Source organism: Hypomesus nipponensis, chromosome 27 (genome assembly GCF_054491055.1).
Source record: "Hypomesus nipponensis isolate SF chromosome 27, ASM5449105v1, whole genome shotgun sequence".
Taxonomy (NCBI): domain Eukaryota; kingdom Metazoa; phylum Chordata; class Actinopteri; order Osmeriformes; family Osmeridae; genus Hypomesus; species Hypomesus nipponensis.
The window spans coordinates 5628696-5654907 of NC_140387.1; the positions used below are offsets into that span (position 1 = coordinate 5628696).

A 26212-nucleotide genomic window follows, 5' to 3' on the forward strand; every position below is an offset into this window, starting at 1 on the left:
AGAGCTGTGTAAAAAAACTACAAAAAAAAAGAAACAGGAATGGAGTATATTAGCAACTTGTGCTACTCTCAACGATGTTGCTGCTAACTGTTTGTGACGACTAGCTCATCTCTAACCATGTCAGCGCTCATGGATGTTTATATGACTTCCTGATTTTTATTGTTTTTGGTTCCCTGATGTGAATGTGTGTTGGGTCCATGGAGTGAACAGATAGCTGGTTGAGTCGTTTGGATGTCTGCTACTATAGTGTAAGCATTGTGACTGCAAATAAACGTCATTGGTTTGTACGATCACGTCACATTGTGTCCTTCCAAGACGGTTAGTGGTAGTTTAGATTTGCCCAGCGTGACTTCATTTGATGATGGGACTCCTTTTGGGAGCATATTAAGATTCCCTTCAGCTATGGGTTTAAATGTCACTGTGTATGACATTTAAACCCAGCTATCCCTTTTATAAATGAATTTACATCTAAAGATATCGTGATCGAGATTTTAATGGCTCAATGTCTGAAATGTGTTAACACCCAGCACACTTAAAACAAAAACGTACATACTTAAATTGAACAGGGTTCACCACACATGGGCATCATATCATTAACCTACAACCTTGAAAGTACAAAGTGGCTTAATTCGTAAAAGTTGTTCCAAAAAAACTCAAGGATATGACCGGCATATAAATTAAGTACATAAAACATGCTTAATGTCGATTTGTATACACACACACACACACACCTGTGTGGCTGTGGGCCTCGAGTTCCTCTGGGAAAAGGCAGGGTCACCTGTTAAATAATCAAATCATACCTTGTCATTCCGACACGACTGTCAAATCGTGCACTTGTTTACTACCCTGGGCAATTGAACCATGCTTTTACTGGCATTGGATGGAGCTTTCCTCCACATTTAGTTGACCTCAGTTCAGTTCAGTTGAGGGATGAAGGAACAAACTTCAGGCAAAAGAGTGAGGGAGGGGGGGGGGGGGCTGGATCACGTCTGAGGGCGTGTTCCTGCTTGGCTGCTGAGGCTATCAGTTCCATGGATGTGGAGCTCTTGAGTCCGAGAGGAAGGCTAGCTCTTGGGATTCTTAACCTCAAACACTGGACTGTTGAAGCCCTCTCTGTTCCGGGCAATCTCGATCGCAAAGAACTGGATCCTGGTCGCTGTAAAGAGTAAATACTGGTCATTTTTTTGGTTCACCCCCCAGTGGTAATCACAAAGACGAATAAACGAATTGAGTTGTATTCCTCGTGTCATCATACCAAATATGGTGTTCTCTTCTGTGTAGTCCCTCTCACAGTCCAGGCGGAGAAGAGTTCCGTAGTTGAAGTCTTCCACAACACCATCAAACTGGTTGCAGAACGGACGCCATCTCTGAGGGGGAAAGGGCACAGGTCAAACAAACCCAAGACGGCGCAGACCCTCATGACATGGTCCTAATATCTGTTCCAACGGTTATTTTACACACACAGACGCCCACCTCTTTGGCTTCTGCCGATTTCAAATCATCGGGATTCAGCAATCGGATGTTGAGGTCACTGAATGATTCCTTGAAGGATGTGTAGATCATGTCATCCACCTTCGTAAGCTTCAGGAACTTGGGGTCGACGGATGAGATGAGCTAAAACACAAGCACACGTTTCCTTATGTCAGTAAAGACAAATTGTGGAGATACCTTTTCTTTCGATTTCTTACAAAACTTCGAAGATTGGCTTGGAATGAAAACTGTGGAATAGGGTAAAATCTTACATTGAAATAGACCTCAGCGTGGTTGTAGGCTTTCATCGCCCACATCACCTCCAACTGTTGCTAAAAGTAAGACGCAAAAAGATGCATAAGCTTGCTGGCCTGTAATCTATTTAACCTCATCTCGCCATACGGAAATTGCCCATTCTAATGCATATTGGGCAACTTACGTCGTTTCCATATTGATCGGCTGGAAGAGACAGCGCGTGGGCCGCTGACAGGGCTCCATCAACACCCTGTGCAAAAGAATGTTAGAATCAGTACAAGGTCTCATTTTACTACGGACATGGTAGTTGAGCCCCCAGTTCAAGTGGGTAGCCCATCTGGTAGCTAGTAGCTATGGTAATATCCTCCAGACTATAGACTATATATGGTACAGACACAAATTCCACCCACCATGGCAGGTGTCATTGTCAAAGCACACTACTGCAGCAAAGCCCTTTCGCTAGCATACAGTTCTGTCACGTAGCCAGCTTACAAGCAGTTGGTACCGTTTGTCTTACCCCCTTTATTACCGTGTTTAACAAATTGCTTTCCGGGAATTAAGTTTAACAGAACAGATGCAGTGTTTTGGCAGCTGAGTTATTCGACTAGGCCCAGTAGTTCAGTCAGCCTGAGATGAAAGACGAGGCACGTGCACATAGCCAGCTACGTACTTGGAAGCTGCCTGTCAGTCGCAATTTCAACACGGGACTGTACTACAGTCATGCATTCAGCGATACTGCCATATTATAATAACCTAAAGTCTCAATCAATATTCTAAATGTAGGATACAGATGGGATCTCACCAGAGAAGCAAGTCCATTTCCCGACGCCATGTTTGCTGTGAACGTACACTACCAGTGACGTCAAATTGTTTAAAGAGACACTGCTCGTGCACCTCGATCCGTGCCTGAACCTAATATTTATGCTTAGGAGAGAAATCATTCCCATCAAAAATAATACGTTAAAATGTGGTATTTTTGTTTCTTTCTTGTTTGAAAGTTTGTTATTGTGAATATGACAGCGTTACTGAGCTGGAAACTGGACAGCTCACTGGTTAGCTACAGAGAATGAATGCTGCTCTCTAGTGGCCAAATGCAAACTCCGTCGCCTTCCTCAGATAGCGTTGCCTTACTGGAATATTGTCCATTCAATCAAATGATCTTATTAAAGAAAGGAATGTTTCAAATGCAGATAGGCATATTGATAATCGCAATGAATATAACTTGGTTCTCAGGGAGTTGTTTTAAATGCATAATTTGGTGTCTTATATAGGTAAACTAGAACACTTGTTGGTTACCGTTATTTTCTTGAACACAATGTTTCTCTATGATCACCCCCACGGCGACAGTGGGCTGGTCCACTGTCGAAAAGCAGCAACAGGGAAACAACTTCCTCTGACATAGGGCAGACCAGACCCTAGCATCAGTCCCGTACCTAAAACGCACACGCCCCTGCCCCCCTCCCCCCGTTGCTCCTCCAACCTCGATGTCTACAGGAGCGTCAGAACGATAGGCCTGGTCTATGGCACGCGACTGATGTGAGATTCCGCTGCCGTACATTTTGGAACGGGCCACAGAGCTGATTTGATCCTTGGATTATTCTTCTTCATTATTAGGAGGTAGGATTAGAATGTTTAATGTTTTATCATTTGGAGGCAGATATAATACCGAGTGCGGGTTCAGTCCACGTTTTGCAGTGAGACGCACTTGTCTCGTTTCCATCTCCTTAATGCGCGCATTTACTGACAGGCCATGATTACGTGCAATCTAAACGGTATTTATGTTATCTCAGTTTTGCCAATAAACGAAGGATTTTGCTTTATCTTGTTACTGTAAAAAGAAAAGAAAATTCTTGCCGATTTTGTGGTTTCGGTTTTATGTCTAAATCTTTATGATAGCCTCGCATCTCATGTGGCGCGTTTGTCGCGATTCGTTTCGTTTCTCCTGACAAGGACACCAGCCCCGCTGGTACTGTGACCTACATGCTGTAAGCAATATTGTATTATTATGACACATAATGTAAGACTATATTACAATGAATCATCCTGATGTGAGATTGTGTACCTCTTCGAGTCAGCAGCGAAGGGAAGAATGTAGAGAAGTGAGAATATGCTTCTTGAATTAGTGCATTTACGGTTGTTCACCTCAAAGATGACGACTTCAGATGAAGTTGCAGCTTTATGTTTTATGTTGTAGGCCTGTGTGTGTGTGTGTGTGTGTGTGTGTGTGTGTGTGAGAGAGAGAGAGAGAGAGAGAAAGAGAGAGAAAGAGAGAGAGAGAGAGAGGCTGGGACTGGAGACAGAAAACCATGATATTTCATTAGATGAAAAAAGCTCTTACTAACAGGATCTCTGGTCATGGTCTGGATCTGACAGCTCCCGATGGCCTACAGGAGCAGATAAGAGGCCAGAGAAGTAATGGATAGTTTGGCAGCACTGTTGATCTTTGAAAGCTTGACTTAAGCTTCCTAAAACAATACTCTGGTAGTAACAAATCTATTGATTTATTCAACACAAACAATAAACTACAGTGCCAAGAATCATCAGACTAGCCTACATCACCATTACCAACCGTGTGACCACACAGCCGAAACATACACAAGCATCACTCCTTATATATAAGGAACCCAATGCCATCCTACTCTACAGATTCCCCTATATAAGACTGACCTAAATCCAACTAATCAATATATATCCCTTAACAGATCAGGATGCTCAGTAGTTCCCAGAGTAGTTCCCAATAGATCACTGGTAATCCACCCACCCAACAGGAAGTGCTGAGTCTGCACATGCACACACTTCCTGGCACTATACTTCAGACTGATCAGTTAAAGATTTGTTTTTAAAAGGCGGTAGATGAATGGATGGATAAAGAGAGAGAGAGAGCTAATGTTCTGCTCGATGCTCATTTCCAGAGGGAGGCGTGTAACCGTGGCAATAGCTGTTGAGGCTTGGCTGGGCGTCGGCTTGGCTGGGCGAACTGATAAACAGCACAGGGAGGGGGGGGGGGGGGGAAAGAGGTGGGGGGGGGGGGGGTTGGTGTGGTTCACATGCAGAGGGTGAGGCAGAGACAGCGGGGAGAGCAGCGGAGGAAGATGGGAGGAAGCCAGAGGGAGTCCGAGGAAGCAGGGATCCTTCAGCGGAGGATTTCCCCTCTAACAGCAGGATCCATACAACCTTCTCCCGTTGTTTTGGGTTCGCCCCCTCGGTCCTCAGTCTTCAGAGGTGGATTCGTTCATGTGATAAGTGGTCTTTCTCTGCCACTCCCTCCGTGTTTTGGTCTACAGCGCATTCTGTCTCGCTCTCTAGTTTCCCTGTGAAATCAATGAGACTGGCTACGTCTGGGCCAAGGAGGCAGAGGGGCAGGGGGAGAGGTCTGAGGCCCATACTAAACGGTAGAAGGGGCTCTGGTAGCAGGCTGGCTCCTATAATTTGACTCTCCCAATCTTTTACAGAGACTCTTTGTCTTCATTATCCATTACACAGCCCGAGGGACTTGCTCGCTCGTCCCTCCTGACTTCTCCCTCTTACACACTCTCTCTCTCTCTCTCTTTCTGTCTCTCTCTTTGTCTCTCTCTCTGTCTTTCTCCCTCTCTCTCTATCTCTCATGCTCTCTGTGTTTGTGTGTGAGTTAGAGCAGGATCACAGTGTTGAGATTCTACACATTTTTGCGGAATTGAACTAATGGGTTTGCTAGTGCAAGGGGTAAAGAAGTATGCACAACCACTGGCCACATAGGGCTTAGATTTCGTGCCACATCCACCTTGATATCAATGGCTATTTGGTGCTTAATTGACATGCTTCCCTAAAACCGTATTGTTGTTCTAGTTTTGACGTCTTTCCTTTCTTTTCTCCTCGCTCGTCCCTCCTGACTTCTCCCTCTTACACTCTCTCTCTCTCTCTCTCTCTCTCTCTCTCTCTCTCTCTCTCTCTCTCTTTCGTCATCACCACTCTCTTTTCTTAAAGCCATCTGGTCTGAACAACAGGAGGGTCACACTCCAGTCATGCAGAAGGTACAAGCTGAACTCACACCTGCCCATATCTGATACCTCCCATTTTTTAAAATATCGACCCACCTGACTATCTCCTGAAAACATCTCATGTATCAGGATGTTAATGGTGTTTGTTGGATCGTTTGTGTGGGGGTGGGTGTTGCTCAAATTGTGAAGTCCCAGGTTCAAATCCCCCCTGCATGTGGCTTTAGATAACAGTGCCAGCAAAGTTCAAACATTCTGATTAAAACGTGTTTTTTATGCATGTAGGTGGAGGGAGGGGTCGCCCCTATTAGCCTGTCCTCATCGAGGGGTCCTAGTGCCCCTGGCTCACCTGCCACCAGTATCACAGTAAGACCATCTCTGACACGCTTGATGACCCAAGAACACGATGATACACGATGCAAAAACACTTGTTGACACCGTGTGTGCTGTGGCAGGCGCGTGTGAATGACCAGGTGGTGGGCTACAGAGACCTGGCCGCTCTGCCCAGGGACAAGGCCATCCTGGAGGTGGAGAGGCCTGACCTCATGACCTACCAGCCTCACCTCAGCTTCTCCTCGCTGGACCAGCCCCGCAGGGAGGTAGGGGACCCAGGACACACAAGAAGCCTGGTTTGTTCTCAGGCTCACCACACTGGATCCGCCTTGTTCTCCTCTTCTCTAACGGTTCTCCTCTCCTCCACCAGAGGTCGGTTTCACCCCCCCCGGCCTCTCCACCTCCTTTGGGCTCTCCGCCTCCCTCACCTGAGGTAAGACCTGTGTAGAGGCCCTGGGACAAATGTGCTGCAGTCAAATTGTTTGGGATTGAACCATCACAGTCTGAATACAATGCTTTGATGATTGAACGACTGACAATGTAAATGATTTAGTGCTAATCATTGAAGTAAGTTGAAGTCAACGGTTAAAGAGTCATGATGACACTGTTTCAAACTTCACTCAAGTTTGGGGACTTGAGTGAGCGATGTTACTGGGGACGTAACATCGCTCATCTGAAAGAAATCATTGATGGTCAAAGTCAGGGCGTAAGTTTCTTTATACATAAAATCTTTTGAAAACATTCAATGTGTACCCCTCCCTTTCTTTTAAGGAAAAAAATGTTTAATGGCCACATTCTCAGCTATGAAAAAAAGCTGTCACACCCACATTTGAAAACAAACCTACACCCCTGGATCAAAGTATCAAGAACGGATTGATTCGAACCGGCCTCAATTCTAACTGTGATGGTCATGTGTGCTCGTATAGCATAGCCGTTCATGTTTTGATGACTTCGATGACACGTCTAAGGTTCTAGCGTCTCTAGGGCGATTGTTCTGTGCCTGTGGAGCCCTAACCCAGTGTGTTTGTTAGTTGAAGGGGTGCAGGGAGGAGACCGAGTCACCAGGGGGCTCCACACTGCAGCTGCACAACAAGAAAACGGGCGGCTCTCTAATGCACTTCCACAGACCAGGTGCACACCCGTATACACGCCGTACTGCACACACACACACACACGTGTGCGTGCACGCACACACACACACACACACAACAACACATACACACACACACAAAATCCTGGAAGGTTTGCAAGTTTCCAGCATGACCAACCACATTCGTCGTGTGCGGTCGTTTTTGTAAAGATCCTTTCTGTGCTCTCTGCTTTATTTTAGACAATGGGACCAACATCTACAAGAAACCTCCCATCTACAAACAAGGTGAGGTTGACCTCTGAACCTCTAAGTCCAACTTCGTCCCACCCGACGGATTTTTTAAATCTATAGCTTGTGTCTGTTTCCTCAAAACTATCTGTAGACGTTGGTAAGCATGTGGAGGGCAGCATCATCCAGTCCTCCAAGTTCCCAGCTGCCCAGAGACCAGACCCCAACCTGCCGTCCAAGATTGAGACAGAATACTGGCCCTGTCCTCCCTCATTGGCTGCCATGGGTAACAGTTACACACACACACACATTAACGCCCACACACACACGCAGACACACTCACACCCACACATGGGCGCACGGCAAAAGCACGGGACGGCAAAAGCACCGCAGTCCGGCGGCGAGAACTCGGAGAACTCGGCTTCTCACACGGTTTCCCCCCCATCTGGCTGCAGAGATCGAGAGGAGCAAGAAGCGAGAGGAGGAGGAGGAGGATGAGTTCGAGGACCTGACGGAGGACGCCAAGACTCTGCAGGAGCAGGAGCTCGTTAAGGTGGGGGGGTTCGCTAGCTATCTGACCGCCCGCGGTGTTTGCCACACACGTTTGGCCCGGCGGTGACTGTAACTCCGTGGGGGGTCGTGTGTGTCCAGATCAAGTCGAACTTGGGCCGGCTGATCCTGAAGGAGGAGAAGGAGGAAAAGGAGAAAGCCGTCCAATTCCGCAGGAAGACACAGTCACTTCCTGACAGGACACATATGCATACTAGTAAGTCGGATGTACGTGTGTGTGTGTGTGTGTGTGTGGACACGTGGTTGTATAGACACATATCGATCTTTTACTGTAAAACACTGAAGTCTCTGCTTGGAATGTACCGGCGGTTTTTCCTCAGGCTCCTCTGCCATTGCATCAAAGTCCAGCTCCCGTTCAGGCCTAACCAGGGTGAGTGTGTGTGTGTGTGTGTGTGTGTGCGTGTGTGTGTGTGTGTGCGTGCGTGTGTGCGCGTGTGCGCGCGAGTGAAAGTATGATTGTGTATGTTTGCGTGAGAGTGTTTGTGTGTGTTTGTTTCCATACCAACTGGTTGTTGACGTCGTTCCTCGTTATAGATGCAGTCGGCAGAGTTCTCGCCAGACCTTGGAAGGACAGGTAGGGTTGTCAGCGCCCCCCATGCCGAACTAGACAGCATGTGCAGGACATAGGAGAGTTGAGGTGTTCTAGATATACAGTCTGTTTTCACTTCTAATCTCTCGTCTCTTCTTCTGTGTTTCCAGGTGTTCAGGTAAACATGTCGGATGTTCCATAACACGTGTTGCATGGGCATGATCTCATGACTCAGTCTAACATTCCTCTCTTCGCTCATCTCTTCTCTAATCCTCCGTTGACATGTTCATGCTTGTAGTGACGGCTTTCAGTCTTGATGGTGTATAGGGAGCCCAGGTTAAACACCAACCTCATTTAGTCACGGATGTATTCATTTAGTCGTGGAAAAAAGGACCATTTGCTATTTAAATGGGACGTATGCAGCTATTCAGAAATAAGCTAGTCCTCATTTCAAGCCTTGGCTCTCTATAGACCCATAACCTCTATAATCTGGACTCACACACAACTCTGTGTGGCATGTCCCCTCTGTGTGTCTCCTCTGTAAGCGTGTTCATGTTGCACCGTCAGATTAGGTAACCATGACACGACCAATCAAATCCATGTTGACTCTGCCCTCTTCTGCATCATGTGTGTGCGCGTGTGTGCCCATACGCATGTGTGCGCGCTGCGGCGTGTAAAGAATGGCGAGGCTCGGAGGGAACGTTTGGACAGAGGAAACTCCCTGCCGAGCATCCTGGAGCAGAAGGTGAGCTGTGCTCACTTGCCTCTCTGTTCATATCATTCACCATACACACACACACACACACACACACATACTAATAACCCCTCCCTCACACACAAACACTGACAAACACATATTCATAAGTCACCCTTACACACACACACACGCCTGCTTGACCCATGCAGTCTGCATACTATATAGTCGGCTGTCTCACACAGATTTTGTTCTCTACTAATGACTGACTGCACTTATGTTGACCAGCTTTGCTGAACTCTGCAGTCCGAGAGTCTACCTTCCATGTATTTCGTTTTTTTCTGGACCTCCATTTCAACTGAAGGACTTCTCTGTGGTTGCAGAGTTAGCTATATTGGCAGATATGGAGCATTACTGCTATGTGACACAAATTGCATTCCAAATTGTGGAAATAAATGGAAATTAGGAAAGAAATTATAAAGAAACGACAGATTTTTCGATTATTATGTTTCTGCATCTGTTTCTCCAGGTGTGCCCATATGAGGCGCTCATTGTCACCCACAGAGGGCGCTGTAAGCTGCCACCAGGCGTTGATCGCACCAGACTAGAGGTGTGTGAATGGCTGGTGTTTATAATGTATGTACGTGTTGAATGTGTGTGTTTCCATGACTATGCGTCATAACTCAAATGGGGGATACTGTTTTCACAGAGGCACTTGGCTCCTGAGGAGTTCGAACGACTGTTTGGAATGCCAATCACCGAGTTCGACCGCCTGTCACTATGGAAACGAAACGAACTGAAGAAGAAAGTTTCACTTTTCTAACAGGAAGTGATCTTATCCCTCGAACGCCGTTAATCACTGCGCTGCCTGAAGAAGTCTATTCCAGAACTACCAACCTTCCAAACTGAAACACTGGAAGACTAAGAACTGCCATATACTCCGTAATAGTCTGTCGTATCATAAACCAAACATATTTCCCTTAGTCTACCCTGTCCAAGCTTGTTGTGTCCATTGACCTTGCTAGAAGTCCCAGTACTGTATAAACAAGCCTGTCTCCAAACTAACTTATCACCCAGGACTCTACTAACCCTGACTGATGCCACTATGGACTGACATCTCCTTGGACACACAAATGCACTACAGTAAATCACTCATCTATAAACACACACGCACACACAGCTGTTTCGGACATGCATAGACACCACTGCTTCCTTAAAAGCTCGACATTTTTATTTAATTCTCATGATCATTGAACGTTTTTAAACACATCCCTGTTTCAGTGATATCAGGGCCTCCAGACTGTCATGTATTAATGTTACTTGAATGATAGCTATTTAATCATGGTTAACATCGTGTCATGTATTAATATATTTCACTTGAATGGCAGTTACCTAACTATGTACATTTATTTATTGTGTGACATGTTATTTGATGTTGAGTTAACTGGTGGAAACTGGTGCTTAACTGGAGGAAATATTTATTTGTAAATGATTGTATTTCTTACTCCCACACACTGTTCGCTAAGAGGTTTTTACTGCAACTAACACATTTATAATGACTAACATCCAACCCTGCATTATAACTTCTCTCCTGTTAGGTGCCCTAGGCACTCCTACACATAGCACTGATCACATTTTGAACTGAGAGGATCAGAGATGAGTGAGGCTGCGTAGACAACATAACTGCACTCCGGCCGTCCACTAATGTAGGCTTCCTAATCCTTGCAGTGTCCCGTTTCTGTCACTCATCACACCATTTCAGCACTCACCATCACTCATCTTGCATTGCACACACCCCATAGTTCTGCTGTCTCGTTTGTCTACACATATCAGTCAGTTATGCTGTATTTGGGAAATACATTAAAGGAATGAATAACATCTTGACGTGTCTCGGTTCGTATACTTCTACGATTATTTAAATCTCGGGTTTTCTATCCGCCAGTAGGCCAGCAAGTGATCGATTTGTTAGCCTCACTGTGACTGCGTTAACAGCCATATCGGCTTGTGGCTCAACCGGTGGCTTGGATGTTCGAGACAGAAACTGTCTTCTCAACACAATTTACAGTAAACACGGTAAAAACAAAAGTTGTAGGCCTACACAAAAGGGATAGGGGCAGGCGACAGAAGCAGGTAGAAGACGTTCACTTCCGAAGCCTACGCTACGCTACAAGACTGAACATGCTGAGGGCTGAGGCACGACAGAACTGGCAGGCTGGGATGCAGCAGCAGATAAGAGGACATACTGCTCTGGCAGTGTGGGCGAACATCTCCAGAGGCCAGCAGCGTGGGGGTTGCAGAGTGGCCAGGGAAGGCAGAAGGGAGGGAGTGTTCTAATCTATACTAGTCATCCAGTAGACAAGGCTACTTAAGACAACCATGCCATCGTTGGTCCTTTTACACTGCACCTTTTGCAGAGCGACGCAGTCCATTTGAAATGTCAAACGTGCCATGCGGCTCGGCTCTCGGTGGAAATGACGGCGGGGCGGGGGGAGAAAAAAAAAGAGGCCCCTTGCGCAATCTCCCCTGCATGTTCAGCCTTGAATGTGTGTTCTTATGTGTGGGGTACTGTGTTGCCTGGCAACATAGGTGAAACATAAAAGCGAGGAGCTCTGTCTCTCGGCGTCCCTCGCTCCCACTGCGCCAGGCAGCACAATGGAATGCCTCCCACTCGCACTTGAGCTCCTTGCTGGCAGCCACTCTGCGCCAGAGCGAGCTCGCCGTCCTTGAGTGGAAGAGCGTCCAGCAACTCAATACATGGTGACAAGAGCAGTTCTTTTCAGTTTTTTATTGAATGGAGTGAAACATCTACATAAATGAAAGAGGCCTCGCAATACAAGTACTAGACAAAAAAAAAAAAAAAAGTTATAATTTTTTTTAAACTTTAGCTATAAAGAAAACCTTGATTAAACAATTTCTGTACATTCTGTGAGATATGTTCTGAGACCTTAACAGAATTCAGGAACAAGGCCCCATTCTTCCCCCCCCCCCCCCCCCCCAAACAACAACCTTTCGCATTCCCTCCTTGATCCGCATATGGTCACACCGGAAACGAACACACCTTGTCACCACCCCAACATAAAAACCACCAACAGTATCATTAAAGCATAAGCAGTTTTCACCTGTAACAGAGAGGGTGAGTACACATGTTCCCTTCCTTTCCCTTTCCCCGACTATACTGTGATCACCCTGGTCTCTCCCCTCCTTCCCCTTTTGAAGCCCCCCCCCCCATCCCCACCTTGCTCTGTCCAAACACACCTTACACCCCCCTCCCCCTCCAACGTTCTTTCCCTTCACGCCTCCTGTCCTCACAGCTTCCCTCCTGCCTCCCCCTTCCCTTCAGGGTATTATGCCTAATTCTAGGTTTCGTAAAAAATAAAAATAAACCCAAAAATAAAAGTAAACATCACATTGAAAAGAGGGAACATTTAAAAATGTACATATATAAATGTCAATACTTGCTCCCGTCTTTGAGTGCAGTTACACTATTGTTGGCATTAAGAAAGGATGGATTTAATGCGATGGAGGTTCCAATTGATTTGTCTCATTTTTGATTTTTTTCATTCAAGTGCTCTCGCTTGCTCTTTTGGGTGGGCACACACACATAGTAGGTACTTCAGATGAGCTAGCAGCCTCACTGCTGCCTCTGCCAAGCACCGATACTAGGACGGGGAGCTGATAAATGGTCAGTATCCCAAATATCAACTTGAAAAAATTACAAAATGGAGTTGCCTTCGCTTATTAGGGGCAGTGATTACCGTTATCGATTCCACATCAAAATGTAAATTTCAGATTTAACTTTTTTTTGGTAGGGTTTTTCTTTTCTTCTTCAACTTTGTATCATCATGTATCATTTGTTCAGATTCGGTCTTCAACTACGACATTAGATTCTGTATAGATGATGAAATAAATATGCATGATGAGAGTTGGACGGTCCTACTGCATCCCCCTCCGTACTGCGGAGGGGGGAGACAAGAGGCCAGTGAAGAAAAGAGAGGGGGAGGATGAAAGGAAAAAAGGAATGAAGGGGGGAGGGGAGAGAGGGTAGAGAAAGGAAGATCCATAAGAAGAGGAGAACTCGTGAAGGGAGGGAGGGAGGGCGGGGTGAGAGTGGGAGGCAGTGGAGGCACTGGCATACAGGGGGCGGCAGAGAGCGGCAGCAGAGCCGGCGGGCAGCAGAGAGCGAAAGATAAAAAGGCAGAGCGAGGGCAAGCGGGGAGCGGGGAGGATGGAGGGGGGGGGGGTGGGGGAGGGGCCCGTGTGTCTAGGCCTGTGCGTTGGTGCCGTTCTTGTCGGGGGGCCCGGCGCTGGCGGGCGGCAGGTTGTTGAGGGAGGCGTTGGCCTCCTGCTGCTTGCTGTCTCGACGGGGGGGCATCCTCTCGTTGATGCGGTCCAGACCCCTCGCCTCCTCGAAGCTCTGGATCTTATGCTGGGGGTTGAACCCTTGGATGGCTGCACAGAGAGAGACAGAGAGAGACAGAGAGAGAGAGAGAGACACACACACACACACAAAGATCGTTCAGTATCAGCCCAGAAATGGAGCAAGTTATTTGACCTGATCTACACGTGATTGGGAGGGAGGGGGGGGGTGGGGGTGAGGAGGGTGGACAGAGGCTAGACGGGGGTTGAGGATGGTAGAAAGAGGGCGAGGTGAGGGAAGAGTTCTAAAAAGAGGTTCAGGGGACTAGAGAGGAGAGCAGGGGAGGAGGAGTCACGACTCTAGAAATGAAGGAGTAGAAAATAAGAGGGTGCGAGAGAGAGAGAGAGAGAGAGAGAGAGAGAGAGAGAGAGGGGATGCTAGTGGGTGAGGAGGAGCGAGGGAGAGATGAACTAAGTAACTAGACTGCTGGACAATCTGACTGGTGCAGGTTAGAGGGTGCCAACTTACTTGAACAGAAGGCCAAGGCAGCGTGAAGACAAAGGACCACAGAGAGAATGAGACAGAGAAAAGACCCTGTTCTAACCTGGCAAATATACTCTTAAGAGACATAGTTCTGGAGGTTCTGCAGAGAGTGAGGCCAGTACAGTACGAGATGACACTGGCGACTGACATCACACACTGGTTGAAAGTGTTGAGTAAACACAGAGAGAGACATAATCCACTTGTCAACAACAGAATACTTAGGAGAGAGAGAGAGAGAGAGAGAGAGAGAGAGAGAGAGAGAGAGAGAGAGAGAGAGAGAGAGAGAGAGAGAGAGAGAGAGAGAGAGAGAGAGAGAGAGAGAGAGAGAGAGAGAGAGAGAGAGAGAGAGAGAGAGAGAGAGAGAGAGAGAGAGAGAGAGAGAGAGAGAGAGAGAGAGAGAGAGAGAGAGAGAGAGAGAGAGAGAGAGAGAGAGAGAGAGAGAGAGAGAGAGAGAGAGAGAGAGAGAGAGAGAGAGAGAGAGAGAGAGAGAGAGAGAGAGAGAGAGAGAGAGAGAGAGAGAGAGAGAGAGAGAGAGAGAGAGAGAGAGAGAGAGAGAGAGAGAGAGAGAGAGAGAGAGAGAGAGAGAGAGAGAGAGAGAGAGAGAGAGAGAGAGAGAGAGAGAGAGAGAGAGAGAGAGAGAGAGAGAGAGAGAGAGAGAGAGAGAACGATGGAGGGACAGAAAGAGAGAGAGAGAGCAAGAGAGAGCTTTGAGAGCGAGAGAGAGATAGCTTTAAGAGAGAGAGAGAGAGAGAGCGAGAGAGAGAGAGAACGAGAACGATGGAGGGACAGAAAGAGAGAGCTTTGAAAGCGAGAGAGATAGCTTTAAGAGAGAGAGAGAGATGTTTTTTTTGCGTACCTCGTGCCTCTTCTGCCTCTACGGTGGCTGTGTAAGCGTGAGTAGAATTGCCATGCCCAAAACCAACGGAGAGAGAGTGGTACCGTTATAAATGCAATCGGGTCAGTCACGTTAACAATGCAATCTGTCAGTCACGTTATCATTTAGTACCAAAATCATACAAACCCCCCCCCCCCCCCCCCCCCCCCCAACATGGGGGTCATCGGACTGACAGGTTAGTGCAGGGGAGGTGGGGGGGTTTGGTGGTGGGTCGAAAGAGTGCACTAGTAGGTGTTTAATGCGGAGGGAATCTAAACGTGTTCTATAGGGAAGTTCTAGAATGGGGCTGGAGCTGGGGGGGGGGGGGGGGTGTTCAAACAGGACATGGGTTTTATTGGGAGGGAACAACCTACATGGGACTAGCTTCCAAACAGGGCAGTGTTCTGTGAGAGGGGAACATGGGGGGGGGGGGTCTCTGAGGTGTGTTCTAGAACGTGTGTGAGGGGGAGGGGGCTCTAGGGTAGGGTGCTTTTTGAAGGGGAGTGTTCTGTGAGAGGGGGGATCAACAAGGAGAATCCCTTCAGAGAATGCACTGGGTTAGTCTGTCCAGAGAGTGGGTGCAGGCAGAAGGAGGGTTAGAGTTAGTGTGGGTTAGTGTTAGTACGTATATGGTAGGTGGTCTGTGTGTGTGTGTGTGTGTGCGCGCGTGAACAAGTGACTTACCGCTCTGCAGCGTTTGTCGGCCCCCAGACAGGACTCCCATAGGCAGTGTCCCGGTCGGGGTGAGGCCTTTCAGCTGCAGCACGCTCTCATTCTCCTCTCTGGAAACACACACACACACAGTCAATGGAAGGTACGGCCACGCAAGAGTTACAAGCTTTACTGACTGCACACCAGGATCTCTTGCGCACACACACACACACAGGATATTGGATGCATACACAAAGTACACACACACACACACCTGAGCACGGAGAAGACGCGGGCCATCTTCCCAATAGCTCGGATCTTATTCCTGATCACCTCCTTCCTGACGGCAGGAGTTCCACCTGAGAGAGAGAGACAGAGAGAGAGAGAGAGAGAGAGAGAGAGAGAGAGAGAGAGAGAGAGAGAGAGAGAGACAGAGACAGAGACAGAGAGACAGAGAGAGAGACAGAGAGACGGAGACAGACAGCCAGAGAGAGACAGACAGCCAGAGAGAGAGACAGAGACAGAGACAGAGAGAGAGAGACAGAGAGAGACAGAGAGAGAGAGAAAGACAGAGACAGAGAGACAGAGACGGAGACAGACAGCCAGAGAGAGACAGACAGCCAGAGAGAGACAGAGACAGAGAGAGAGAGACAGAGAGACGGAGACATACAGCCAGAGAGAGACAGAGAGACAGAGAGACAGAGAGACAGAGAGAGAGAGACAGAGAGTGGAGGAAATGGGGAGAGAGAGCGAGAAAGAGAACATTGCAGGGTTAGAGGCCCATTAAAGGCCGGTGCCGGCCCTTCGCTCTCACACACCCACACAGTTCAGTTGACACACACCCACGCGGTTCAGCGAGTGGTGTGCGTCGACGCAAGCGCTGTCGGAGTGATACCATGGTAACCTGGCAGCGTTCAAGGGGATGCTCCTGAGCACCTCACCCGAAGCCTCCCTCTGCAACAACAGCAGAGAGCATCGCCAGCCCTCCGCAACATCACCGTCAACCACCCCCCCCCCCCAACCTCAGAAACCACCCTAGAATAGCAAAGCGTCAAAAGGGGGAAGGAAGTCGAGCAGAGAAATACACATTTGTCATGTACATCTCGATGCTGTCGAGGGACGTCAGTGCCAGCGTGTGACCCAGGGCGTTGAGGGAGCCTTTGCCTTTGGCCCATCCCCAGGGAGAGGGCTGTGCTGGGCTTGAGGCAGAGCCACGATAGGGGTCCTATCGATGGGCCACTGTCTCTGGCACTGGTGGAGGCCGTAGGGGAAGTGGGGATTGATATTTCACTTGTTATCAGTGGGGAAGTGACACGGTCACAACTTCCACCAGAACTTGGGGCCTATTTTCGTGTTGAGGGTCTATTTTCTCATACGACGGGTAATGAAATAGGCCAGTACTAGGCCACTGTCGAAATAACAAGTTCACTTCCTCAAAACGTTCCCCCCAAGTTCCTCACTGCATGTGGGTGTGTGTAAGTGCGTGTGTGTGAGCGAGAGTGAGAGGGATAGAGAGAGAGTGAGAGAGAGAGAGAGAGAGGGAGGGAGAGAGAGAGAGAGGGGGCGGGCGTCTCACCTTCACACGTGTCGTCTCCTTCCGACATGAGCTCATCGTCGGAGCAGATATTCAGCACGTTAACCAGCATCTCAGTCACTGTGGGAACGCGCAAACACACACACACACACACACGGTTAACGCATACCTTCCAAAACATACCACCCCCCCCCCCCTCCCCCCCACGCATTCCGTGTCACCACACGGTTACTACGATCGACGGTCGTGCGCAGTCCGCCCACACCGTGACAACACGGGCCAACCAACCGGCCTACTCACTCCCCCACCCACCCACCCACCCACCCACACCCTCCCATTTGCGCCCACCTTTCTCTCCCACAAAGGGCAGGGACCAGGTGAAGACATCCATGAAGTTGGGCAGCCAGTAGGGATGGGGGGAACAGTTGAACTGACGGATGTTCATCACGTTGTTCTCGTACTTCAGCACGGCCGCTAAAGAACAAACACACACACACACACAAATTAACCCTTATAATAATTCATATACCCCCGGCCGCGAGCAGATCTTCTCTTAAGTGTTGCCATGGTTTCCATCGGCTGTTGCCATGGCGCCCCTACCTTTGTTATTGTATACATCAAGGTAGTTTGGAGCTGAGAAGATGGTGATTAAGGATGGGAAGCCTGTCGTCTGGCTTTTCCTGTACATTCGATACCTGGCAGAGGGAACGTGCCGGTTAGGACGACGGGAGAGGACGTTTGGCTACAAATCAGCTGACCTTGCAGCAGGACGCTTCTGCTGAGCTACACAACGACCCATCGACTTGAGTCAGGTGTGTCGGAGCAGGGAAACATCTAGAAACATGCGGGACAGGGGGGTGGGGTCACTGAGGACCAGGGTTGGGAAGCACTGCCGTAGACCTTAAAACCCAAAACAGCCGGAGGGTCGACAAGGTGGCCCGGAAGCCCTGCTTGGAGCGGGCCGGAGGCGGGCGTTACTCACCCGGCGTCCTGGGCTTCGTGTGCTCGTATTACCGACAACAGGTTGTTGTTCATCAGGAAGTCACATACTGCTGGGTAACTGGGAGAGAGGAGAGAGGAATCAGATTGGGGTTGATTCGCCATTGTAGGTTACACAAACACGGAATTTACCGTGGCAGGGAGGTGCTGGAGAGGAGACGAGAGGACAGAGAGCGAGAGAGAGAGAGCGAGAGAGAGAGAGAGAGAGCGAGCGGTTGATGGGGGAGATCGAGACGGCGTGAATGAGCATGGTGAGCCGGTAGGCGGTTGGTGGGGGCGTACCTGTAGAAGTAGGAGCAGCCCCGCACGCTGTTGTGGCAGAAGTGCTCCTGGGTCTTCTCCGAGCCGTAGTCCTCGCCCGGGTCCGACCACAGCAGGTCACACATGGGCCCGAACGCCGGAGGCTCCTTAAACCGGTCCAGCTGTGCCAAACAAAAAACAAGCTATGACCTAAACCACAGTCCCCCCCCCCCCCCCCCAGGGTTACTGAGCCTCAAAAAAGAAGCCCCTTGTTCAGGAGCTAGGCCTGGGTTACATCAAATTTAGTCAATTAGCAGACGCTCTTATCCAGAGCGATTTACAATAAGTACAGGGACATTTCCCCCGAGGCAAGTGGGGTGAAGTGCCTTGCCCAAGGACACAACGTCATTTGGCACAGCCGGGAATCGAACTGGCAACCTTCAGACTACTTAGGGGTTAAGAGGGGGAGGGGGTCACCTTGCGGATGTCGTCCAGGCAGGTGATTTCGGGGCTCAGGCCTCCGTGCACACAGAGGAACTGCTGGTTAAGGAGGGCAGCCAGGGGCAGGCAGTCAAACGCTTCCATACAAGCATCATACACGCGCTCTGAATACTTGATTTTACCTGTAGGGACACAAAGACGACACACACACGCGTGGTTCTGAGAAATGGGAGGCAAAAAACACGTCTCCGCACGCCGCTCGGGAGGCAGGTTTGAGCGGAGCCGAGGAGGAGCCGCATTTGGCAGGCCGCGCTGGCCTCGTGGAACCTCGGGCTGAAGGGTGAACCGCCCCGGCGGTAAGGGACACTTACACTCTTGTTTGAAGGTGAAGTACTCTGTGAGATGTCGGCACTCGTGGTTGCCTCGGAGCAGGAAGAGAGTGGTGGGGTGGTTGATCTTCAGAGTCCACAGGTACAGCACGCACTGGAGGGAGGGCGGGAGGGGGGCGGGGGAGGGAGGGAGGGGGGGGGGGGTGCCCATTAGCAGCATAGAGCGGAGGGTTGACAGGAACCCCTGACAGGGTTGAGAGGCACCTTACTCCATTTAAAGACCAGTATGCCAACTGCTATGTCACCTGCCACATTTTCTAATGTACTCTGAGCAGTAGTGGGTGTAATAACACGGCGAGTCTTGACTACAAAGTGCAGCTCTGGCTATGCAGTCGTATCGAATCGCCGCACAGTCGTGCCAAAGGGGGGGGGGGAAACTATTTTTAATGAGGAGGAACGATTGTGGCCAATCAAAAAAGCCAAAGGCGAGCTCGACTCGTTCTGACTGGCTAAGATCGGCTCGTTCCCCCAGATTGTTTCGAAAGTGGGACGCAAAAGCCCAGAGGGACACAACATCACAGGCTGGACAGTGTGTGTGCTGCTAGTGTGCGTGTGCTGCTAGTGTGTGTGTGTGTGTGAGTGTGTGGGGGGGAATATATAGAGTGTACGTTTGGGCATACGTGTGCTACCCCCTCACCCACAACCCCCTCTTGTCTATTTAAAGATGCGCTCCTAATCCCTGAGACTCTGGGCCGGGTAGCAGGCCATGACTCTAAATGTCAGATGAAATAGCAGATGCAGAAACACACACAGACACATACCTCGATGCTGAAGTACCCTCGGTCTACATAGTCTCCCAGGAACAGGTAGCGGGTACTGCTAGGGGAACCTCCCACCTCAAACAGCTTCATCAGGTCAAAGAACTGCCCATGGACATCTCCACATACTACAAACACACACACACACACACACACACAGAGAAACTGTAGCATTACACCGTAATCCAGCCCTTGACGGGAGGATCTCACAGAGAGAGGGGAAGGGGGGGAGGAAAACGGAGGAGGAGGAGAACCGAGAGGAGAGGGCAGGGCCGGTTGTCCCTACCTGTGATGGGCGCCTCCACCTCCAGCATGCACTTCTCCTGCCGGAGGATGTTGGCTCCGTCGTTGATGATGCGCAGGGCCGCCTCCTCCTCCAGGCGGCCCTCCTTCACCAGGTGGCCCTTCAGCAGCTCCACGCTGGGCCGCCCGTCCACGTAGAGGTCGCGGACAGTGAGGCGCGTGCCGGGGGGGTACGGCACGGCTGCGGAGCGAACGCGCGCACACGCACTCAAATCAAAACACAGCAACAACTTCGCCTTTGGGTTTTTTTTTTTTTTTTTTCACACTTAACCGGATTAATATCTAAGATCTACTTTTCTGTCCGTGTGGATATCCAGCCTCGGGGTGCAGCGTAAACCAAACTATCTCTACTGTCAATCCCGAGGCTGTGTCGTTTTAGGTCACAGCTTCCCTGCTGAGACAAGACTGGCATCCCCCCCCACACACACACACACACACACACACACACACACACACACACACACACACACACACACACACACACACACACACACACACACACACACACACACACACACACACACACACACACACACACACACACACACACACACACAGGTGGAGTCAGATGGCTGAGCGGTTAGGGAATCGGGCTATTAATCCGAAGGTTGCCGGTTCAATTCCCGGCCAGGCAAGGCACTTCAACCTACTCGCCTCAAGGAGGGGGGGGGAAACGTCCCTGTACTTACTGTAAGTCGCTCTGGATAAGAGCGTCTGCTAAATGGACCGTTCGATGGCCAGAGAGGGCGATCCTATCACAGGAGGACGTGATGGGCCTCCATCTTAAGAAAAAAGTGCATGTGTCTCCCAAGTTGTTTATCTGACTCGGGAGCAGCATGTCTGGCAAAGGCTGCCAGGGTTGGAGCCTGCTGCTGCTGCTAGTGCTGCTGCTGCTGCTGCTGCTAGTGCTAGTGGCATGCTAGTGGCCGCCGAGAGCGAGAAGAGAAAATATTTGCATGGAGGACTGGTAGGGAACTACCCGGAAAAGGGCGATTTGACTGTCAAATGAAGCAGCTGTTACACACACACACACACAACAGGGTGGTACCATGTTTGTCTTAACACACATACACACCTCAATGAGTCACATCTCTTGACTCTCCTCTGGACGTGTTTGAACCAATTGCCAAAAGGCAGACCGCACACACAAACACACTCACTCACTGTAGCATGCACACATGCCCACAAACTACTGGCCCAGTGATCTAGTTAGCGCAAAAAAAAACCTCAAACCAAACCAGGTCACTCAAATTCAGCCAATCAAGTCAGATTCCTTGAACTGGTTTCTCTACAACTGGAGGTATGGACTGCCACAGCAAGGCTCTTGGCGAGACAAATCTCAGACTAACAATGTAGCTGCTGAGTACTAGAGCTGACAGGTGCATCTGTGGATGAATGGAACCCATGGCGGTGTTGCATCACGGGACCCAACCCCAGACAAGAATCAGAGACAGGCCCCACGGCAGAGCGCCATCACAGGAGCCAGGACAGTGCCTTCAAAGGCCCCCGAGTCCATCAATCATGGATGAGGACAGAATCATTACACAGGCTGGGTGATGCCAATGGCTGGGTGGATCATGTTACCATCGGTAACTAAGCCAAAAGGTCAAAATATAAACCCTGGCTCTCAGCCCCTCAGAGATCTGACAGCCATTATTACCACAGAGGATGCAAGACTAAACGCGCGGACAAATAAGCAGAGTGAGTGATTGAGGGAATGGTGCGGTGATTGTGTGAGCGCGGAGGCGAGTCGGGGTACTCGAAGTGTTGGTGCCGTGTCTTGCGAGGCAGTGGCTGCCGCTCGAAAGAGGGAGGCAGGTTTAATGACCTCATGCTCTCTCCTGCAGCTTTATGCTTCTAAGCCTCCCAAACCCACTGAGCCTATCATACACGACCAGTCACAGACAGGCAGAAACCGACACGGAGACCTTGTTAATCAAGGAAATGAATCTGCCGGCAGATTCCTCTTTGCACATCAGTATAGATGGAACAGTTCTCTCACCAACACAAATATTTATTCAACGACTGCATTGCTGAAGAAGTACTAAATCCCAATTGTAACTAATTCATAACCAGTGAAGTAATGTTCATTAAGAAAATCTAAACTTCGAGCATCCAGAAAACACAATAATTTCACTTGCAGAATTGTTTTTTGGTAGGCAGGAGACAGGACCTAGAAATTGCTGCCCCGTAGTTTAAATGCGATAAATTGTTGGTCATCCTCGGAGGTACTGTTGGATTTCTACCGGCTAGATTCTGTCATTTCTATCGAGTATGCATGCAGCAACTTGCTTGTTATCACATTGTGCTTTGCAATGGTTGCAATGATTTTCAAGTTAACTATCTAGCGAGATTATTTTTTGCAAAATGTTAATACCTAAATAAGTACATTGAATTGGACATGCAGTGAATGAGCTGCATTCATATTTGCATCTTTGTAGCTAACAGCTAGTCCGCAGCGAGAAAACTAGCTACCCGTCAAACCTGTCCGCTTGCTATAATGTTAGCTAGATAGCTAGCCGTAGCGAGCTACATGCAACTTCCTGTGACCACTTGTTCATTTCCATTTAGAATAATGCATGAATACCTTTGATCGGCCGGTCGATGGTTGAAAGTTTATTTTGGTCTTTCCCCGACATCCTTCTTCTTATCTCTGCGTGGGGAAATTACTAGCAGCCTAGCTAAAGGTTCGAATTCCTCCGCGTAGCTAGCTAGCTAGCTAAAATGAGCTAGCTGTGCTAGCTAGCTCTGTTTAGCACCTCTGGATCAGCAGTGTTCCACTCCTTCGACAGGGCGACCAGACTAGGGTAGTGGAGCTAACGTTAAACTAGGTACGAATGTAAACCTGTAGGGGGAAGGGAAAGGGGAAGATTTCTTAAATCACAAATTAAAGCTTTTTAATGCCCTCCCTGTCCTACGATGCGGTGATGCCCAGCTGCTGTCAATTTCTGTCAGATGAATCGAACACTTCAGGAAACGATCTCCAAGCGCGCGCTGCCAATCAATATCATCAGATATTCCAATCGTTCGTCAGAACATGTCTTGAATTCATCTGTTTTTTCTCGGATGAGGTACATCTGGTCCAGGCCTCTGGGTTTTGGTTTTTGTCGTGATCCGATGTGTCGTCCAGACTCTGTCGGATTACAGTAATCCAGCACAAGCGGATTTCCTACAACATGGCTGTACCTGTCCAACACACAGGACTATGGGTAATGCAGTCTTTGAGGAATAAACCTTGCTGTAAATTCTCTGTTCTACCCTGTTCACAAATGTTTAGAAAATTGTCAGTCTACCTGCCTTACTATCAATGGACCTTTGCAAATGATAGTGTAGTTAACATATACAGTATTGCTTTAAATAGGCCCCACTTGATTGTACTTCATAACATTTAAATAATCACATCATTGTGTTGTGTATCTCTAATGGTGGCCAATTATTATTATGCAAACGAGGGAGTGGGTTGTAACAGTGCTTTTCCAGGATTGACATTCCTATCAAACATCCAGTATGCATATCACACTGTGTGGGATGTACAAACAGTACTTACACATAACTACCTTGTCACAAATCAAGTAAATGCATCGACCTTTGGGAAACAGTGTACATTATGGCCTGTATATGTGCTTTGTGCAAAAATTAACTCAATATTCATAATGCACTAAAACTAAGAGTAAACCTTTTGAAAATATAACACTGTGGGTACAGCACAACCATGTGGTCATAAACAGAACAGCCTTCTCTGCATTCAAACATCAAATATTTCCCCCTAACTCCCACATATCTACAATGAATGGACACGTTCAAACGTACAATAAACAAGAGTTGTATGGTAGCTATGATTTTCCTCAGCATCTAGGTTAATTGGGTTTATTCAAGACAATCTTTTTCAGGGTAAATCCTAAACCTGAAACCATAAATCTGTATTGGTGAGATAAGGTCTAGTGCCAGGAGACTCAACACACTAGTCGGAATTACAGACCACTCTGTACTGTATTAGGTTTGTAACCTATATATGATCAAATTTAAAGACAATACGGAAAATAAAATGTCAGTGATAATTCATAATCGGTCTTTCGGTTTGTTCCTATCTTGATAAAACTAGTAGCCATCAGATTTCAGACAAACCAAAAGAAGAAAAATGTTCATTTAAAAAAAAAAAAACTTAAAAAGAAACAGCACTCATGAGTAGATTTCTTTCTTCAACGTGGAATAAATAGAAACACTTAGGTTGGGAGAGGTTCAACAGCAGTTGGGAGGCCTCACGAGAGACCAGTCCTTGCCTGAGAACTTGTCCATGTATGGAAAACCTTTGCCTGGCTGTGGTCCCCATCGGACTAGCATGGTCCCTTCTGGACCCTTTTCCACACCTGCCGTCATCATTGACCCTCCTAGTTCTGACAGCTGCTGTATTTAAGCTGTCTCCTACAGAACCATTAGGCACATTCACCGCAGCAGGAGCACCAAGCTGAGAGACATGGTAAGGACAAGGCATTCAGACATCTTCTTAGCCACACTGCACCACTTTTACACAGAGTATTTTTTTCAAAAGGGTTTTCCTCCAATCCGTGTACTTCATAACTAAAATTCGACCGCAAATCTCGTTCATCTCGATTGTGGTCGCCTTACAATCTATGGAATAACTGTACTAGGGAAAAACAAGGTAAATATATTGTATATTTGTTCAGGCCAGTAGAAAGACAAAGAAGAAGGAGGGAGGTGCCAAGAGGGCCCAGAGAGCCTCGTCCAATGTCTTCTCCATGTTCGAGCAGACACAGATCCAGGAGTTCAAGGAGGTAAGGCCTGTTTTTATTTTTTGTAAGATCGTGTTATTTTAGGTACAACTTTTTGTTTTTTTGTTGTGAAACTGTTGCACAGTTGCACTACAGTGTAACCAAATGTATCAACAACAAAAAACTCGATTAACTGGTTACGAATAATCATTTAAATTCCTCTTTGTTTCCTCTTTCTTGGGGAAGGCATTTACCCTTATTGACCAGAACAGGGATGGATTCATTGATAAAGAAGACCTAAAGGACACCTATGCATCGCTCGGTTTGTATATCCTTGTAGAAATAAAACCACGACATTAGGACACGTTTTGATATGCCGGATGCATTCTGCCCCAACAGCAGGCCTTTTATTAACCATAAAAATCCAGCGTAATTTCTGTCCCTCAGGTAAACTGAATGTCAAGGACAATGAGCTGGAAGATATGCTGAAAGAAGCCAGTGGCCCCATCAACTTTACCATGTTCCTCAACCTGTTTGGAGAGAAGCTGCATGGTAAGGCTGCAGACAAGAGTGGTGTGATCGTGTCACGTCTAGAGTGTATTGACAAAGTGTCAACTCTGAACTGTATGGGGATGTAGGCACAGATCCAGAAGACACCATCACAAACGCCTTCAAAATGTTTGACCCCGACGCCAAGGGTTTTGTTCACAAAGATGAGTATGTTTTGATCAAATCAATTTCAACTCTCGTTTAGCATAGGGTGAATGATGCCTGGTGTGGATTTCAATGACTCATCCAAACATTTGACGGTTACCCGAGAACTGTTGTGTGAAAATAAAACTAATCAGTATTATGATTTCCCTCAGACTACAGCGTCTACTGACGACACAAGCCGACAAGTTTACTGCTGAAGAGGTACCCCAAAAATATAAAAAATACTATTCATTCTAAATATGCAAACTTGTGTGAATATCCTGACAATTGCCATCTGATTAATTTCAGGTAAAACAGATGTTTCAGTCATCCACCATTGATGCAGAAGGAAACTTGGACTACAAATCTCTCTGTTACATTATCACACACGGAGAGGAACAGGAAGAGTAAAGGGACTGTAAATATTCAATCATTGTCAGAGTTGCTGGAACAGTCAACATCCTTACTAAGGTTCTAGAATGTAATGCCTTTTTGTATGACAGATGAAAAATCTATTCTTGCTTTACCTGAATTACTGGCTAAAAAACATAATAAAT

General features: G+C 48.0%; 4 protein-coding genes across 5 annotated transcripts; 2 read left to right on the forward strand and 2 right to left on the reverse strand.

Moving 5' to 3' along the window:
- Window positions 1-475: 475 nt before the first annotated feature.
- On the reverse strand, window positions 476-2664 carry pbdc1 (polysaccharide biosynthesis domain containing 1). The gene is made up of 6 exons (XM_084693782.1): window positions 2528-2664; window positions 1910-1975; window positions 1743-1802; window positions 1474-1614; window positions 1256-1367; window positions 476-1156 (listed from the first exon to the last, which is right to left on the reverse strand). The coding sequence occupies exons 1-6, from the start codon at window positions 2555-2557 to the stop codon at window positions 1065-1067; spliced, it is 501 nt and encodes a 166-aa protein (XP_084549908.1). The 5' UTR covers window positions 2558-2664; the 3' UTR covers window positions 476-1064.
- A 2940-nt stretch (window positions 2665-5604) lies between these two features.
- dmtn (dematin actin binding protein) lies at window positions 5605-11021 on the forward strand. The gene is made up of 15 exons (XM_084693783.1): window positions 5605-5735; window positions 5985-6065; window positions 6155-6298; window positions 6403-6465; window positions 7064-7163; window positions 7363-7407; window positions 7505-7636; window positions 7806-7903; window positions 8002-8116; window positions 8241-8290; window positions 8455-8502; window positions 8777-8785; window positions 9129-9194; window positions 9673-9753; window positions 9853-11021. The coding sequence occupies exons 1-15, from the start codon at window positions 5727-5729 to the stop codon at window positions 9964-9966; spliced, it is 1155 nt and encodes a 384-aa protein (XP_084549909.1). The 5' UTR covers window positions 5605-5726; the 3' UTR covers window positions 9967-11021.
- A 2362-nt stretch (window positions 11022-13383) lies between these two features.
- ppp3ccb (protein phosphatase 3, catalytic subunit, gamma isozyme, b) lies at window positions 13384-23377 on the reverse strand. Of its 2 annotated transcripts, XM_084693604.1 has the most exons (14): window positions 22820-23375; window positions 20216-20413; window positions 19933-20057; window positions 19154-19265; window positions 18819-18964; window positions 18384-18523; window positions 18085-18162; window positions 17703-17797; window positions 17451-17576; window positions 17145-17222; window positions 15843-15927; window positions 15602-15699; window positions 14900-14926; window positions 13384-13592 (listed from the first exon to the last, which is right to left on the reverse strand). In XM_084693604.1, the coding sequence occupies exons 1-14, from the start codon at window positions 22869-22871 to the stop codon at window positions 13405-13407; spliced, it is 1548 nt and encodes a 515-aa protein (XP_084549730.1). In that variant the 5' UTR covers window positions 22872-23375; the 3' UTR covers window positions 13384-13404. The 2 variants fall into 2 exon arrangements, with proteins under 2 accessions (XP_084549730.1, XP_084549731.1); XM_084693605.1 differs by lacking the exon at window positions 14900-14926 and having other exon boundaries at window positions 22820-23377.
- LOC146220584 (myosin light chain 5-like) lies at window positions 23331-26212 on the forward strand. The gene is made up of 8 exons (XM_084693608.1): window positions 23331-23441; window positions 24450-24709; window positions 24918-25025; window positions 25209-25284; window positions 25410-25514; window positions 25601-25679; window positions 25829-25877; window positions 25965-26212. Exons 2-8 carry the CDS (start codon window positions 24707-24709, stop codon window positions 26064-26066), a joined length of 522 nt encoding a protein of 173 aa, XP_084549734.1. The 5' UTR covers window positions 23331-23441; window positions 24450-24706; the 3' UTR covers window positions 26067-26212.

Bases quoted from the DNA above. Each gene is read 5' to 3' on its own strand.
- pbdc1 (XM_084693782.1), bottom strand. From the start codon at position 2,557: ATGGCGTCGGGAAATGGACTTGCTTCTCTG. The intron at 1,803-1,909 runs GTAAGTTGCCCA...TCTTACTTTTAG, and splicing joins CCGATCAATATGGAAACGAC to CAACAGTTGGAGGTGATGTG. The intron at 1,157-1,255 runs GTATGATGACAC...TACTCTTTACAG, and splicing joins AGAAGAGAACACCATATTTG to CGACCAGGATCCAGTTCTTT.
- dmtn (XM_084693783.1), top strand. The intron at 6,299-6,402 runs GTAGGGGACCCA...CTCCTCCACCAG, and splicing joins TGGACCAGCCCCGCAGGGAG to AGGTCGGTTTCACCCCCCCC. The intron at 6,466-7,063 runs GTAAGACCTGTG...TGTGTTTGTTAG, and splicing joins CTCCGCCTCCCTCACCTGAG to TTGAAGGGGTGCAGGGAGGA.
- ppp3ccb (XM_084693604.1), bottom strand. From the start codon at position 22,871: ATGTCGGGGAAAGACCAAAATAAACTTTCAACCATCGACCGGCCGATC. The intron at 20,058-20,215 runs GTAGGGACAACC...GTGTGTTTGTAG, and splicing joins GGTGGAGGCGCCCATCACAG to TATGTGGAGATGTCCATGGG. The intron at 17,223-17,450 runs GTGGGCGCAAAT...GCGTTCCCACAG, and splicing joins GCCCTTTGTGGGAGAGAAAG to TGACTGAGATGCTGGTTAAC.
- LOC146220584 (XM_084693608.1), top strand. The intron at 25,026-25,208 runs GTAAGGCCTGTT...TTCTTGGGGAAG, and splicing joins AGATCCAGGAGTTCAAGGAG to GCATTTACCCTTATTGACCA. The intron at 25,515-25,600 runs GTAAGGCTGCAG...ATGGGGATGTAG, and splicing joins GTTTGGAGAGAAGCTGCATG to GCACAGATCCAGAAGACACC.